This window comes from Lupinus angustifolius, chromosome LG19 (assembly GCF_001865875.1).
Source record: "Lupinus angustifolius cultivar Tanjil chromosome LG19, LupAngTanjil_v1.0, whole genome shotgun sequence".
Lineage (NCBI taxonomy): Eukaryota > Viridiplantae > Streptophyta > Magnoliopsida > Fabales > Fabaceae > Lupinus > Lupinus angustifolius.
In genome coordinates, this window is record NC_032027.1 from 13027847 (window position 1) to 13043977 (window position 16131).

The 16131-nt window shown below is 32.6% G+C and overlaps 2 protein-coding genes across 3 annotated transcripts; both read right to left on the reverse strand.

The window, feature by feature from the left end:
• Nucleotides 338-5836, reverse strand: LOC109334745 (50S ribosomal protein L4). 2 transcript variants are annotated; one of them, XM_019570670.1, is made up of 9 exons: nt 5758-5836; nt 5069-5222; nt 4894-4949; nt 4634-4754; nt 3045-3193; nt 2558-2665; nt 2340-2459; nt 1043-1216; nt 338-800 (listed from the first exon to the last, which is right to left on the reverse strand). In XM_019570670.1, exons 2-9 carry the CDS (start codon nt 5172-5174, stop codon nt 699-701), a joined length of 936 nt encoding a protein of 311 aa, XP_019426215.1. In that variant the 5' UTR covers nt 5175-5222; nt 5758-5836; the 3' UTR covers nt 338-698. The 2 variants fall into 2 exon arrangements, with proteins under 2 accessions (XP_019426215.1, XP_019426214.1); XM_019570669.1 differs by having other exon boundaries at nt 4894-4955.
• LOC109333651 (homeobox protein SBH1-like) lies at nt 8323-15433 on the reverse strand. The gene is made up of 4 exons (XM_019569183.1): nt 14212-15433; nt 13608-13857; nt 9408-9649; nt 8323-8798 (listed from the first exon to the last, which is right to left on the reverse strand). The coding sequence occupies exons 1-4, from the start codon at nt 14659-14661 to the stop codon at nt 8589-8591; spliced, it is 1152 nt and encodes a 383-aa protein (XP_019424728.1). The 5' UTR covers nt 14662-15433; the 3' UTR covers nt 8323-8588.

Here is a 16131-nt window from a genome sequence, read left to right on the forward strand (position 1 = left end):
CAGCTGTTATTTATGAAAAAAATAAACTAAAAATAGCCTATCTTTTATAGTGGGTTATATTTTTTTTATTGCTTAATTTTTCTAACCAATTTCATTATCATTTTATCCTTCAAATTTCAATAGCACTTTCATTTTTTTTATTGACCTCTCCTTAGATTATTTTATCATTTGTAAACTATTTATTTTGTAGATTATCTAATTTAAGTTTAGTAAAATATTAGTTTTAGTTTAAATATTTGTAATCCAAAAACAAATGGTACTTGAATTTTATTTATCTTTTGCAATAATCCAGACATGCCTCATTGCTTTGTCTTGCAGCGTGTATATTCTCACAACCAATAAAATTGGCCTATGAGCTTATAAGTCACTTTGAATCAATCCAAGTTTAAGAGTTCAACATTATGACAAATATTCAATCTTTCACTAGAGTGACCAATTTTATGCCTCTCAAATCCATGCTAAGGGAAACAAAAGAAAAGTAAAATCATGCTAACCATTTAACATCAAAATTCGACCATCAAGTTCCTAAGTTCCAACCTCCAATACTGCCAGAAAGGCATAACTTGCCTAGCTGATATGATTTCAACACAAATCACATGCAAAATATATTCTCATTGGATTCTGAGTTGTTACAGAAAGGGACACCGGATCATTTTCCTAGTTTCATGAAGATGAAATGGATCGCTATAGTAGCTGCCTTAACGATTTATTGGAGTGTGCATACGCTCAACGATTCTGTTCACAGCATCTCGCGACATCACCAATGTGTCATGCAGTAAAATGCTGTAAACATTCAAGCCCTGCAAAATCATGTCACACACCATACATGAGAAAAAGAAACCAATATTGCATCGATTGATTATTAATCCACATAGCTAAAACCCCATCTGACAGGATAGGGTTGGGTACTTACTGTTGTAATTGTATTGATTCTAGGAAGCATATTTATAAACTTTAATAGAAATTTAAAAGGCAGTTTTAAAATATCACTCTTCCTTTCAAACTATGATAGAAGCAGCAAGAGGGAAAAACTGAAACTTACAATGGCGGGAAGTACGTTAACATAATGTAGATTTTGTGTAGCCAATTTCAACTTTTCATCTATCGGGCCACCATCTACGAGCAGAAGTTTCTTGGTTCCCTCCATTTGGTTGAAATAATTCACAATGTACTTGGTTTTATGTGTGGGAACATTCAGATCATCAAACACACGAAGCTGCAATCCCCCAATAAGTGCACAAAACGCAAGAACAAACCTTATTTAACATACAATATAAAAAAACACAAATGAAGGGATTGCAAATAGTATTAGCAGGATGATAATGGGGTGAAAGAAATAAAAGAACAACTTACGTACAAAAAGCTACATAAATACAAAATCCAACATACCCAACCAGAATCCATAAATGACATCTAGGTAATGTAAACTATAGAATATGTTATCATAGGATTGCATACCCAGAAGAACCATTGAGCTTACAATAAAAAAGGAATCAAAGAACAGCTGATGCAGAAGTAACGCCCATTTTCTTTTGTTTTGAGTTATTTCCTCATTTCACATTTTGATACTTCACATGGCATTACAGTCTTACTACATTAAGTACTCACATGAATGACACATGACCTTTAATGAGTAGACTCTAGAGTGCAAAGTTTAGAAGGGACTTGTACTTTGGACTAGGATTAGTAATCACAATTAACCTAGTATAAATAGTACTTAGGACTTTGTAGTAGCTGTAATGTGATATACTTTTAGGCCTAAAGATATTTCTAACCTTAGAATGAAGAACCCTAATTCTTTTGTTCCTACTTCAATTCACCCAACACACAACCACAATTCTGTGAAGAAGTTGCAGTCTACTTATTTTCCCAGGACGTTATCATTTAAAAGAAAGGCCAGCATTGGTCATTACTCATTTTTATAACTATATATATGTGTGTGAAATTCAGTAACATATGATATGATTTTATAGCCCAAAGGCTGATGCTGGGAACACTCGTATGAAATATTAAATGACAACCAAATAAACAGTGCACACTACAATGTCTTTAATTGTGATAACAATAAAAAAGACACCCCTAACGGAATCAGAAAGTGAATCATTGAACGATATAACCATAAATTCTAAACACGAAACCTTCATGAAGTGAAAAATCACACTTCATCAAATATATGCAAGAACACACACAAAAATGGTGAAGTAAAATGACAAAGCATGAAAGGGAGACAGTAGAATGTAGAGATGATGTCCCTTTCTATTTCTGTGTGTGTGTGTGTGTGTGTGTGTGTGTGTTGGGGGGGTGGGGGATTGATGTAGAAAAGTAGGGATGAAGCTTGCCTTTCCTTCAGCTGCACGAGCTGACAAAGCAATCATCAGCCCCAGACGCCGGACCTTCTTATTGAGTTTAAAAGCATGGCTTCGAGGCTTAGGGCCATGCATAGTGGCACCACCCCTGAACTGTTATCATGACATAAACTTATTAACTTCAAATACTCCGGGGAGTAGAAACAGGAAAATAGATAGACTGGAAATTAATGACCAGAACGCTTCACTACCTGAGGCCCACGCAATGACCCGTGCCTTGCTCTACCAGTTCCCTTTTGTTGCCAAGGCTTTCTCCCGGTCCCACTCACCTCACTGATAGTTTTTGTTGAGTGAGTTCCCTGTTGGCCAATTGAATTAGCAAGCACTCTCATAGAAATTTTTCATAGCTAACAATTTGGATCCATGCCAGATATATATCTAATACCATTTATATGTCAAGTGGAAGAAAACATAATAATCATGAAGGCATTTCAACAAATAAAAGAGACAAAACATCATTGGCAATATCTCATCCTTAAACAACTGAAAAGACATGTCAAACCATGGTTATGGTTATGGTTCCAGATCCAAATCCTTGTCATCTCCAGCCCAATCCCCTATTGAGCTCGCCCCAATCAATTGTCAATGCAATTTAATGAAAGAGAATAAATGATTGAGTATTACATGGCTCCAATGATAAACAAGCTTCATATTTCCAAAACATCAAGCAATCACTACCTGTTGTCGTTTTGCAAGCTGCCACCTAACAACGCGATGAATAATATCCTTCCTAATGGGCAAATCAAAAACATCTCCAGCTAAAACCATAAAGCCCTTGTCTTCATTATGAAAGTTGGTCACTGGAATTAAAAGATCTTGACAGCGCCCTACATCATAATGAACTGTGTTAACAACACTCTTAGATCTTACTGAAACAACAATCAACTCGTGTCATAATAGATGGTAGGCAGTGGCAAAAAATAGGGAACACAATCAAAGAGGGTGAGGCTCAGAGCAACGTTAAGGTTGTTTGCCTTGTGACCTGAAAGTCATGGGTTCAACTCTTGGAAATAGCCTCTTCATGGTAAGGCTGTGTATATTTCCCAGACCCCACTAGGATGGAGCCTCGTACACTATGCAACCCCTTTTATAATCAAAGAGGCACTCAAAACTTTGATCTGTAATAATGGGCTTAAATCATCGCCTTGCTCTCATTCTTGAAAAGGGCAGAGACACCATTCAAGCAGAGGTTGTAGCAGTTAAGAATTAGAGAAAGCACTTGTTAACCAACAAATAATAATTATACGAAAAATGTCTAATACATGACTTTAGGAATAGGCAAGACGGCACAGAGATTAAACATTGACTACAAATTCATTCAATTTCAGAGCAGAAGTAGTCTTTAAGCATACACAAACTATGAAGTTTCACAAGACCAATTGACCACGCTAGACAGAATGTGAAATAAGAGTTATACAACACACATATTTGATCAAATTTTAGGTATAAACATGTTCTTTAGAATGAGCACATACTAATTTCTGGCATTCAATACATAGAAATGTATTCTGTCTGTTACATATGCTTGTTGGAGACAATTATGAATCTTCAACTTTTCATCGAAAGACTGCAAATGTTATTTTTTATGAAAAAAATTTGACAAGGAAAAAATTCAATCCATATTGGACAACGTTAAAAAAATACGTGATAAGGAAAAAAATTAATCCAAAATGAAAAACGAAACTTGTCTCATGTTCCAAAATTTATGTAGCACTTTACTTTGAAGCACGGATACGTTGAACGCCCTCACGTGTCGATGTCGGACATGTATCTGACACGGATACGCTCGGATTCGTGAAGGATACATATCCCTAGAGAATGCAAAAATTAAAAATAAAAATAAAGATGAAGATACATATCTATACATTTTCAACAAAAAATAGGATAAGATATGATACATTTTATCAATTTTATGAATTATTTCACTATATTTTCTAGTTTTGATACTTGGAATTTTGGATGACAATGATTTACAATTTCCATTATATTTTCTACTTTTAATATTTTGATTTATACTTACAATTTTATCATATTTTTTGTATTTCTTACTATTTTATATACGCGTCCCTGAATGTATCGTATCCTATATTTTAGAAAAATGTGTGTCGACGTATCGGATACATATCGTATCCGACACACATATCTGTATACGTGCTTCATAGGCACTTTATCATGACTAGCAGACAAATATTAGAAAGAAATATCAAAGAAGCAGAATGAAGCACCAGCAAATTCATGTATGAAGTGCTCCAAATTATCCTTCATACCTATAGCACGCTCCGCAGATGCTGCGATGGGCTTTTTGGACAGCAAATCGGAGGGAAATGAACTTTCATCAGACCTAGGATTTATAGTAGAAGTAGAAAACTGATGGATCATTGACCTGGCCTGCATTTAAATACACCATACGAAATTATTAAACAATAATCCGTTAACAAACAAAAGCACAGGAGAGATCTGAACTGATTAAAATTCATCCTGAAAGAAGTTACACAGAGACGTAAAACTAAATGCAACAACAATGTACCAAGAGAAGGCCGGAACATTCTGCAGACAACCGTCTTTCCCCAGATAAAATGCTGCCTATATCTGTTATGAAAAATAATCACATATACGAAGATTTATGAAAGCTGAAAAACAATAAAGTTTGAATTAAGGGCAAAGGGAAGCTGCTTAGTTAAAGAACAACATAAACCACTTACCATGTGATCGAGAAAACCCAGCATTAGGGGAATTACAGCAATATCTCCCCACTGAATGCAATGACCCAAAAGAACGTAGTAGCCTTTTGGAGACCAAGGCTGTCATTCTTGAGCAAAGAATCTATAATTCCAATAGCAGCAAGTGGATTTGTACCTGTTCATTTGAATTTCATAAGCAATGGTGAGTGTGTGAATAGGCAACTTCTGAAATTTCGCAATTTTAAGTTGAAATACCCACCACAACTCCTAGGTTCCTACTCCACCACTGAGCTTTTAATAACATTTATCAAATGACTTATTCTTACTATTGATAATGATGTTTCAAGATACTCGAGGCTCCCACCTAGTATTACCTCGGGACAATAGATGTATGCAGCCTTACATGTTTCCGGGATTTGAAACCATGACCTCCAGGTCATAAGGCAAGTTGAGCCGAGACTCACCCTCTACTTAACCACAGTTAAAAACTACTAGTTGCATCAGACAAATAAACAAAATATTATATTCAAATGATCAAGCATTTCACTGAAATCCACAGAAAACTAGGGAGGAGAATTTACAGTTAAGAATTTCTAGAAACGAAACGTTAAAATGAGAAAAAGCATCACATGTCTAACAGAAATTCAGCATCACGTATATAATTGCATGAATGGAATAGATAATAATTGAGAATAAGAAAAATGAATTACCAGCAATAGAACACAGAGGCAAGTCCCAAGCTTCCACAGGAGAGAGAACTCAACAAACACTTCTTACAAAAGCGTCTACCTAATGGGCCTTGCTAACCTAAACGGTACGGGCTTTTCGGTTATGGATTCGGCCTCATATTAATTTACACCACATTTCTCTCCCCCTAATATCTGACCACAACTTCTCTTAATCCTATATGGTGATTGGTTAAAAATATATATTAAAATTAAAATTTTAATTATTAATTATTTTTTATCGATCACAACTTATGATACATGAAGTGAGATATATTGTGGATAAAAGATATGCTCTCCGAATATCGTGTAAAATTCATTGCATTTTTCATTCAATACTAATAATTATTAGAGATAATGATAGATTTAATTTTAAATGTGTAATTAAAATATAGATATAAGATAAAAATATAATTTTTTTAGGATAAAAAAGGCAATAAAAAATAAGTTGGATGACTATTAATAAATGAGAATAAAGTATTAGTATATTATTTTACTGAATAATAAATGAAAATAAAGTATTTCCTTAGATAAGGGGATGAATTATTTCTTCCTTTATCCATTAAAATTATGACATATGTCATATTTAATCATTTTTCTATGAAAATATTTCTAAAACTAATCAAATATTATACAAATCATACTTTTACTAACTGAAGAGATATGTTAATTCTCTTACTATTAACAACCAAAAATTACGGCATATGCCAAATGTAAGTGAAAGGGTAGAGCAACGTAAAGAGAGAGAAATCCAAGGTCATACAGGCTACAGCAACGTAAATAGAGAGAAATCCTTATCAAACACTTTATATCACTGTTATAAAAACTGATTTGTGCCGGCCAGTTTAATCGGTAAATTGGTGAACCAATCTTAATACCAATATGGTACATTAATTATATCGATAGTACAATTATACTGGTTAAAATCAGTCAAAACTGGTTATACTGGCCGGTTTTCAATTAAAACGTGTCGGTCATCTCGGTCAGTTTTTATTTAAAAATAATTTTTTAATGAATTTGAAAAATTTATTGATTATTTACTGATTTTTCAATATTAATAATAATATATTATATTTTTATATTTAATTTTGTCGGTATGCGGTTTAATTAGTGAACTATCAGTTGAACTGCTATACCACTATACCAGTACCCTAACCGGTAATATTCTTATATGAGTAATATTATATCCTCATACTATACCATCATACTTACAAGAAAATGACTATATCATTTATAAATCAATTATTAATAAATAAAATATTTGATGGTCATATATGTTATCTTGTAGGTAAGGGATTAATTCGAAAATGTAGAATGAAATTATATTATTTTCTTTCTTATATACCCCAAGAACATGAGATCCATGTCAAATACACCAATCCTGTTCAGTCTCTTTACTTGCAGAAAAGTTATATTTTTAAAATCTCATAGTATTTCTAAGAGTAAATTATATTGATACCCTGAGTTTTAGTGAAATTATACAAATCATCCCTTACTTTTTTACACCTGTACAAAACCCCATACTTTTTATACTTTTATTACACCGACCACCCCTGCACGAGAAATAAGTGTAATCTTTTAAACAAAAAATGTGATAAACGCAATTAAGTTAACAAAAACATGACATATTGTGAGACAAGTCCAAATAATATATAAGTCAATACATCTTTATTATTTTTGGTTCGTTATGATAAACTATAAAAGCGATTTAAACAATATTTCTTTAGAACTGTTGATGCATTTTGTAACAAAAAATAACGAAAATACATTGATTCGTATATTATTTGGACTTGTCTGAACAATATATCATGTTTTGTTTAACTTAATTGCATTTATCATATTTTTTGTTTAAAAGATTACACATATTTCTCATGCAGAGGTGGTCAGTGTAATGAAAGTATAAAAACTAGAGGGTTTGTGTAGGTGTAAAAAAGTGATGGGTGATTTGTGTAATTTCACTAAAACTCAGAGGGTGTCAGTGTAATTTACTCTATTTCTAACTAATGTTCATCCAATCAAATCATGAAATTTACAAGCTGTGACTATTAATTTTCCAGATTTTTTATATATTTTAATTGAAGACTCATGCAATTGTGAATTGTTAAAATGTTCAAATTCTTGTTTTCCAATCAGTTAAATTCTTTAAATTTTAAGATATCTCAAACCATCCAACTGAAATGAATGGACAGAGGACAATAAAGTAAATGACCCGTTGACATTGGGCACATTGTGCTAGAAAGAAATTAATTCCTAGAGTGAAAAAATACGTGACTAACACCAAAATTAAGAGTTTCTTATAATAATTAAGATGGTATATGGAATTGAACATTATATAAATAATAAATCTTATAACCAAAAGTTGGTGCAATTGAATTACATGCTCCTTTTGTTTACCAATGATAATGATACAAGACTAAGGTGCATCTTTCTTTTACAATATTACCGTACAAACATTGTTCATTGAAATACACTAAATCCTGAGGCGTGGCACAAATTTTGATCTCAATATCATGTCCAACACAACAAGAAGAATAATAACAGATAAATCAGCATGATATCTTGGAAATTTATTTATTCATGATCCACATAAATATTATATTTCAACATTTTCATCACTAGAGATGACCCACATAAGGACCATTTAAAATCTAACAGTGGACACATGCATACTAAGACTATTGTATATCAATCACACATACTAATACATCATAATTATAAGGTTTTAGATCTCAAGTGACATACATGCCCTTAGGGTTGCATGGTAACTTCAACACACAGAATCTATCAGATTGCATCAAATACATACTAAATAATTTCTAGAGCATTGTGTTGGAGAGATCCATAGGAAAAGGATGGCTCAGAACATTATCCATGTAATATTGTGGGTGGTTTGGATCCATCATATTGGAATAAAATGGCATGTCTTCTGAAGGCTTCCAGTGCCGTTTCCTTTGATTAATAAACCAGTTGTTGATTTGCTTCTGATCTAGACCTGTTGATTCTGCCAGAGCCAGCTTCTGTGATTCCTGTTATTGAATCAAAGTGCACCATGTAAATTATGAAAATTGTACTACTATACACGAGTTGCAAATATGGTATTCTTCTCTATTTTTGCCCAATTATTTGTTGTTATCATAAAGTAGTTGTTTGAGATTGTAAACTGAAAAAATTAATCAACCCATCAAACATGAACATGTTACCTTTGGCTTCTTTTACTTGGTTTATGTTATGTCCATAAACTAAACTTATTTCTCAAACAAGCTTAGTTTATAAAAAAACTTATAAAAAATAAGCAAAAACAACCCTAACCTTACATGCACGAAAGTATAATGACCAAATTGAAAATGAGTCTCAGTCATAAGGTGGACATGATAACTCGGACAAGGACAAAAGAAACATGTTAATTTCTTCGACCTTGCATGTGTCAATCATTTTCAATTTGATCCTTGCACTTTAAGTGAAGTAACAATAGTAAACAACAATGAAAAAATGAAAGCAAGTGTATTTACATTTTACAAGACTCTACAGGGACCAAAAATATATTTCATCTTCTAAATTATATGCTCCTTATAATTTAATCATAAAAATAGCAAGACAAATATTAGGAAGAATAGGGTGATATAGATGAAACATACAGAAGGGTAAGGCCATTTGTAATGTCTGCTCCACCATTCAAGTAATTGTTGCCTTGCTTCTTTAGGTAGCTTTCCTTTTTTCCTCTTCTTCATGAATTCTTGCTTTAGACTCCCTAAGTATCCGCTATACTTGCGCAAAAGATGACCCTTCAACTCTCTGTCTTCTACTTGAGGATCTATAATGTTGTGTAGATCAACATCTTCTTCAGATGATCCATTCCTTTCTGTAGCTTCATTACAAACTGATGATCATATGAACCAATTCAATTATGATAAGCACTAGAATTCATGTAAGAATTATAAATGGTCACTAATTGGATTAGAAATAAAATGCTTTGTTCACAAAGTAATGTGAATCTTACACTAATTGTAAACTACACCCATTTCACATCTCATTCTCTAAAACAAGGCAATCATTCTTTTGAGTTACAATGGTGCAAGAAAATGTATAATTAAACTCATGTGGAACGATGAGGGTTGTTATTCGAAATACTTAGATTTGTCATTTATGTGTCATGGTAGGCAATCCATGCACCTGACCTTACTTAGTGGGATAAATGTTTGGTTATTATTGATAGGTAAAAACCTATATCACAATTTTTTCTACCCTGTAAAGGCAACTCAAATAATTTGATAATTTAGATAATTGCTACCACTAAATTGCAATAAAGTAAACTCTCAATCAACATAAAAATAAAATTCAGCATAAAAATTCAACTTTAGATATAACAAGATAACAAAATCATAGGACAAAATCATTATCCACAAATCAATAATTATTACAACTATGGAATAAATAAACCTAGTAAATGAGGCAATTATAGCAACCCATTGGTGCCATCACTGTTTGAACTAACATATGTTTAGTTCAGTTTATATACCCAGCTATCATGCCATTATTACTGTTTAATTAAGACAAATTATGATAGCATTGTAATAAAGGATGACAAAGTGTACTATTCTCAATCATTAGGAAGTAATTGATTCATCACATTGAAAGTAACATTAAAATTGCTGCATAGGATAAAGAGCCAGGAGCCCAAAGCCAAATATAACCTTATTCTCCCCAACAGCACAGTTGCTCCCATGCATCTAGACCCTGAGACAATAGTAGACACTCCCTTTTCTACATACCCAATAAAGTTGGAGAAAGAAAAGTATGCTCTATTTATGTAAATGTCTACTTCACCAAAATAATTACGAGTGGATACTTTATCAATACATATATATAGACCCTAGTCACTTAAGCCTAAGGGGGTTAAATTTTATGCAAAAATGAAAACAAGGGAGAGCTATTGTAATAATATGGAGAAAAAGGTAACAACTAGTTTATTTCATATGTTCATAATCAGAGTGCCTAGAACTCATTATCTCTTTGAAATCGAAGATACATTCTCTAGTCATAATGCAATCATAATCAGCATGGTAACTGGTAAGCACTAGGCAGTAGAAAAACGCAATGCCATTTAGTGATTGAAGAATTTAAATAATCAATTAATACATCAAGAAATTGTCAACAACATAAAAACTATTTAATCCCATTAAATATGGATAATAAATATAGAGCTACAAAAGGAATTATTAAGTCACATTAACAACAAGGCATTGATCTAGTGATGTAAGACTTTACTAGATCCCACAATAAACCAAAAGGTCAAGGTTCGACTCTGGGAAGCGATACTTATTGAGAGGAATATCACGCATTTGAAGGGAATTACTTCATTACCATAGGGTGAGGAGATACTCTTGGTTGTACCAAAAAATGACATTCTCTCAATCTTTGATTATCCTAATACAATATATACAAAGAGAATCTTGCAAAGTTTTTTTGTAATGTATCTAGCAAAGCTTACATCAATAACTAGATAGACATTACTATTTATGACCCATACATAGTTGGAATGTTGAGCATAATGATTAACTCAAAACTTGGTTATGTTTAATATCCGAGGCAGTATATGTGATAAGCTCCAACATATTTTTATCAGTCATTTATACTAGAGCAGCAAAGTTTGACCCTTAAGTTAATGGTTGTCACATTCAATTGTAAATTTCTTTCAACAATTAGCATCACTAGAATATGAAGGTGTCTATCCATTTACATGCAAATAAATTAGTGCTACCTCCATATTTATGTATATATGTATCAATTTCAATTAGAAGTTCAATAATATATTAATTTTTAGTTTCATATTTACCTTTATTTAATACTCTATTGATTCAAGTTGATAGTGGGAAAAAAATAATGATCACAACGAGAAAAATGATGTATTAGAAAAAATACAATAAATGTCACGTAAAACAACAATATCAACACATTTCTTAAGGGACTTGTTTTTTGGAATGTGATAGATAAATAGGAATGAAGGTAGTAGTGTAAAAACATTGACAAAATTCTCACAAGCATGAACATATACATCTTTACCTGCAGACACAAACATGCATAATAATGACAACATGTTTAGTTGCACTAGTTCTAAAATTCTGAAATCATACAAATTTACCCAAACATTTTAAATAATAGAGAGTGTGCACATGGACCTTTGAGGAAACAAATTGGACAACCCAACAAAAAAATTGAATTTACCATTATTGTCATGAACCATATATCCGGTTTATTTAAACACTAACATGCCCCTTTGCTCCCTTGAGGATTGAAGTGTGATACTCCTCCATTTCATATCTTTTGATGTTTAAGGTTATGCACAAATCATTAATCTTAATAAACATTGGAAACTACCTTAAAAAGAAATGGAGAAATATGAGGTGAAAAAAGTAGTAAATATTAGAATAGTTGGAATATCAAGAAAAATGTAAAACATCAAAAGATATAGAACGAATGGAGTAATACACATAATCACATCTCTTACATAGGCTTATGAATAATTAACAAGTGCCGACATTGTTTAAGAAATTAAAGTTTAGAAAATTTTCATTGAAAAGTCAACTTGAAATTTTCAATGCATCCTTAATTAATGTGTGAAGGACAACATTCTCCTCAATTTTATAATTATATTTGAAACGTTGGCACTCTCAAACATTAGGTTAATTCTTAAATTCTCTCTTACAACTCATTTATCTCCTAAATAAATTCTGCACTCTACCCTCCAAATTAAATTCAGCAATTCCCAACCAGAGATAAACTTATGTAGCTAGCCAAATGTGCCAACCTCACAATTATCCTTCCTGGGCATCATTTCAGGAGAAACCCTAATACCTAGTTTTCTTACAAAACCTAAATTCACCAACCTGCTAACATTCTTCAATATCTTTGGATTCATTTGAATTAGAATCTTTGATAATAAAATTCAGAATGCAAAACTAGTAAAACCTAAGCATCTCAGTAAACATCAAATGGAGAAAGACATATATATGGACAAGCTAGCTATCTGATTAAAGTCCGTTTTATTTCTAAAAACACAAAACTACCTAAAAATGTGTCAATATCAAGCACATACATTAAAGGAAGAATTAAAAAGATACTAACAAAACTTCATTCAATGCACTAACGTCGAGAAGAGAATCACAACTATATGTGTACCACCACACCATCTACATTTTGAACAGACAAAAAATATATTCCAGAAGGAGCACCTTTGGTATAACATATAAATTCTCTTACACAGAAAAGACCAGCAAAATAAATCACTCAGAAATTGAAAAGATTTTTGAAGTTGAAAGCTTTCGTCCACTTAAATAGTTTAAGAATCAGGATTTTCAAGAAATCCCATCAAAACCCACTTGACCCAAAAAATATCTCTCAATCACTGAGAAATATACATAACTCAAACATTAACAAATATTATTTAAAAAGAAAAAAATAATGCAAATTTATACATAATTGATACTCGGATAAAAAGTTAACCTTGTGTTATAAGGTCAACAGTCAACTTCAAATTTGTTAAATCTCAATAAAATCTAAAAAAGGCAGTGCTTTTGTTCACTAAAATTTAAGAACCAAGTTCTATAGAAATCCGAACAAAACCTACTTTTTTGAAACACAAACATGCATGGATAGTCAGTTAAGGTAACATCAAACAATAAAGCAATCTGTTACAATTAAAATACCAAGAGAATCAAGATTTATAATAAACTATAGGTTTAAACGGAAAAAAAATAATTAACTAAAGGTTTAAACGAAAAAACAAATAAAAAAATCTTCAGAATATTCAATAAGAAGCCAGAGAGAGAGATTATCACCAAGATCAGAAGAAGAAACAGTGAGATTTTTGAACTGGAATTCGATCCTTTGAAGAAAGAGCATGGCTTCCTTCAAGGGTTTGGAGAGTTCTTGTTCATACTTGGTCAGCATCTCACAGTAAGCCTCCATGAACTGATCCAGTGCTGGATCTTCACCTAAGCATGCTGATCCAGCTGTGTCTCCTGCCATAGCCACTGCAGATGCACATGCTTCTTCTAACCTTGCCACCACATCAGGCGGTGCTCCAACCTAATAAGATAAGGTTCACAAATGAAGAAAAAAAATGAAAAGAAAACAGAAAGAGTAGTTGAAGTGTCTTTATCATTTCAGTTTCATAGGGTTTTGACTTCTTCACCCACTACTCTATTTTTTCCTTATGATGGAACATAATTTGTCAATATAGTATAATAAAAAGAAAATAGTACAAAGTTTATAGTACAAAACTCAGATCCAAACTTACCAAAGAAATGGACTATGCAAAAACTAATTAACTTAGTAAATATGGAAGCATCATTTTTACTCACTGAATCAAAATTCATCTGCTTTTTTTCTTCTTCTTTTTAAACAGTAGAGTCATAATGAAGCTTTAAACTTCTTTCTCACCTTTTGACAACTGACGTATGCTGCCAAGAGACGGTGATAGTAAGGATGGGCCATGATTTTGGCCTTGTCAGCAGAAGAAGAGGAAGAGGAGCTTCCATTGTTGTTGTTGTGGTCACTCTCCATGAAATAATAACCTATCCCAGTGTTGCTGTTGCGATTATTCTCTAGCATGAGAGGAGGGTTTCCTCCACTGTTGTTGTGGTTTTGGTGTTGATGATCATTAGTGGAAGAAGGCATAGAAGGGAAGAGACAGTTTGTGTTTTCATTGATAGTACCATTAGTTGTAAAATTATTGTTACTATTATTATGATTAAGATTATGAGGATTTATTGGATGATGACCACCATGATTAGAAGTCACTAAAGGCATCACCATTATTGGATATAGCCCACCACTGTTCTCTCCAAAAGGCATCAAACAAGAAGTGCCATTTGAACTACCACCCTCCATTGCCCTCTCTTCACTCACTCATTCACTAGCCCCCCTGTAATAAATAACCAAAGAAACGCTTCTTCTCTTACTTCCCTTTCTTTCTTTCACTCTCTATGTATTTTATGAAGGGTTTTTTGTCTTTCACTTTCAGGACTCTCCCGGGTTTTATGCTAAAAGTATCAGCCTTTTTACAGAAAAATCCTAAATAGTGACACTGGTAGCTATAGTTGTTATGGTCAGTTACATGAAGAAAAGTAGTAGAGATAGAGATGTTTTGTTTTTCCACTCTCTCTATCTGGTAAAGCCTGCACAGATAGATTTTAATCTTTCTTTCCACCCATTTTCTGAGCATTAATAACAATAACTCATGCAGTTTCCTTAATGAACTATTCTCACACGGTTACATGTGATACACAAGTGGTGAGAGAGATAAGAAAGAAGCAGCACAGTGCACGCAGTGCAACACAAAGAGAGAGAGAGAGATAAATTTTACTTGAGTTACCGAAAGAATAGAGGGAGAAAAAGGGTTCATGATATGCACTGGTGCAAAGAAAGGGTTTTACCTTCCCAATGAAAACTCTCCATCTCTTATCTGCCACTGATACTGCACTGCAATTTAGTGGACAGTAGAGAGAAGAATGAACGATCAAATCGAGGAGATGCAAACAAGTTACCTACACATATAAGTGTGACGATTTATAAATATGGAACAAAGAAGAGGGTGCACGGAATCAACTTTCTCTCTATCTATGTCTCACTGTTAATTATACTTTTCTTCATCTTACTACTGCTCTTTGATGGAAATCCCTCCACTCATTTAATATTCTCTCACCTTCCTTGTCTTCTTCTTGCCTCTCCAATCCAAAAACAAATCATAATAGTTTTTCTAAAATCTAAACTATATGTATTTTGCCAAATCTACTTTTATGTATTTATGCAGTTTTTAGAATATAAATTGAGTCATACCAAACATAACTCATAATGAAAGAAAATGCACTTGAGTATGAATGGGAATAGAACATTATAATATAATGATCATTGAAATAATAGTCACTAGGATGGGAAAAAGGTATTATTAGACTGATTGTCGATGAAAATGATCCTTATACCTACACATCGACAAACATCTCCAAATATATATTTTTGGTCTGCACAAGAATTATATCATTAAAACGCCCAAACAATATTAAATTAGTACATGATTGAGAAGGTATAGAAGAAGAAAAATAAAACACAATTATGAAAAACAAGCTACGGGATTTATAGCCCAAACATAGTAGGGTATTACATTCTTTTCCTTCTTCTTATTGATTCAAAGTCATGGTTTCACCTTTATAGAGTCTGTGATGTGCAGAAGGGATGGAGTAATGGAATTAAAGATAGAGCCATTTCTAGATAACCATGCAAATTGATCATATTGTAGCTAACCAGGTGACGCTCAAGAATTTTTGATATTTTATGTGCTTTGTCATGCCCATATGCATTGTG

Coding starts and splice junctions, on each gene's coding strand:
- LOC109334745 (XM_019570669.1), bottom strand. CDS start 5,174: ATGACAGCCTTGGTCTCCAAAAGGCTACTACGTTCTTTTGGGTCATTG. Junction 4,755..4,893: donor AATGTTCCGGCCTTCTCTTG/GTACATTGTTGT, acceptor ATTTAAATGCAG/GCCAGGTCAATGATCCATCA. Junction 2,460..2,557: donor GGTCATTGCGTGGGCCTCAG/GTAGTGAAGCGT, acceptor TCATGATAACAG/TTCAGGGGTGGTGCCACTAT.
- LOC109333651 (XM_019569183.1), bottom strand. CDS start 14,661: ATGGAGGGTGGTAGTTCAAATGGCACTTCTTGTTTGATGCCTTTTGGA. Junction 13,858..14,211: donor CATACGTCAGTTGTCAAAAG/GTGAGAAAGAAG, acceptor TTATCTTATTAG/GTTGGAGCACCGCCTGATGT. Junction 8,799..9,407: donor ACAAATGGCCTTACCCTTCT/GTATGTTTCATC, acceptor ATTCAATAACAG/GAATCACAGAAGCTGGCTCT.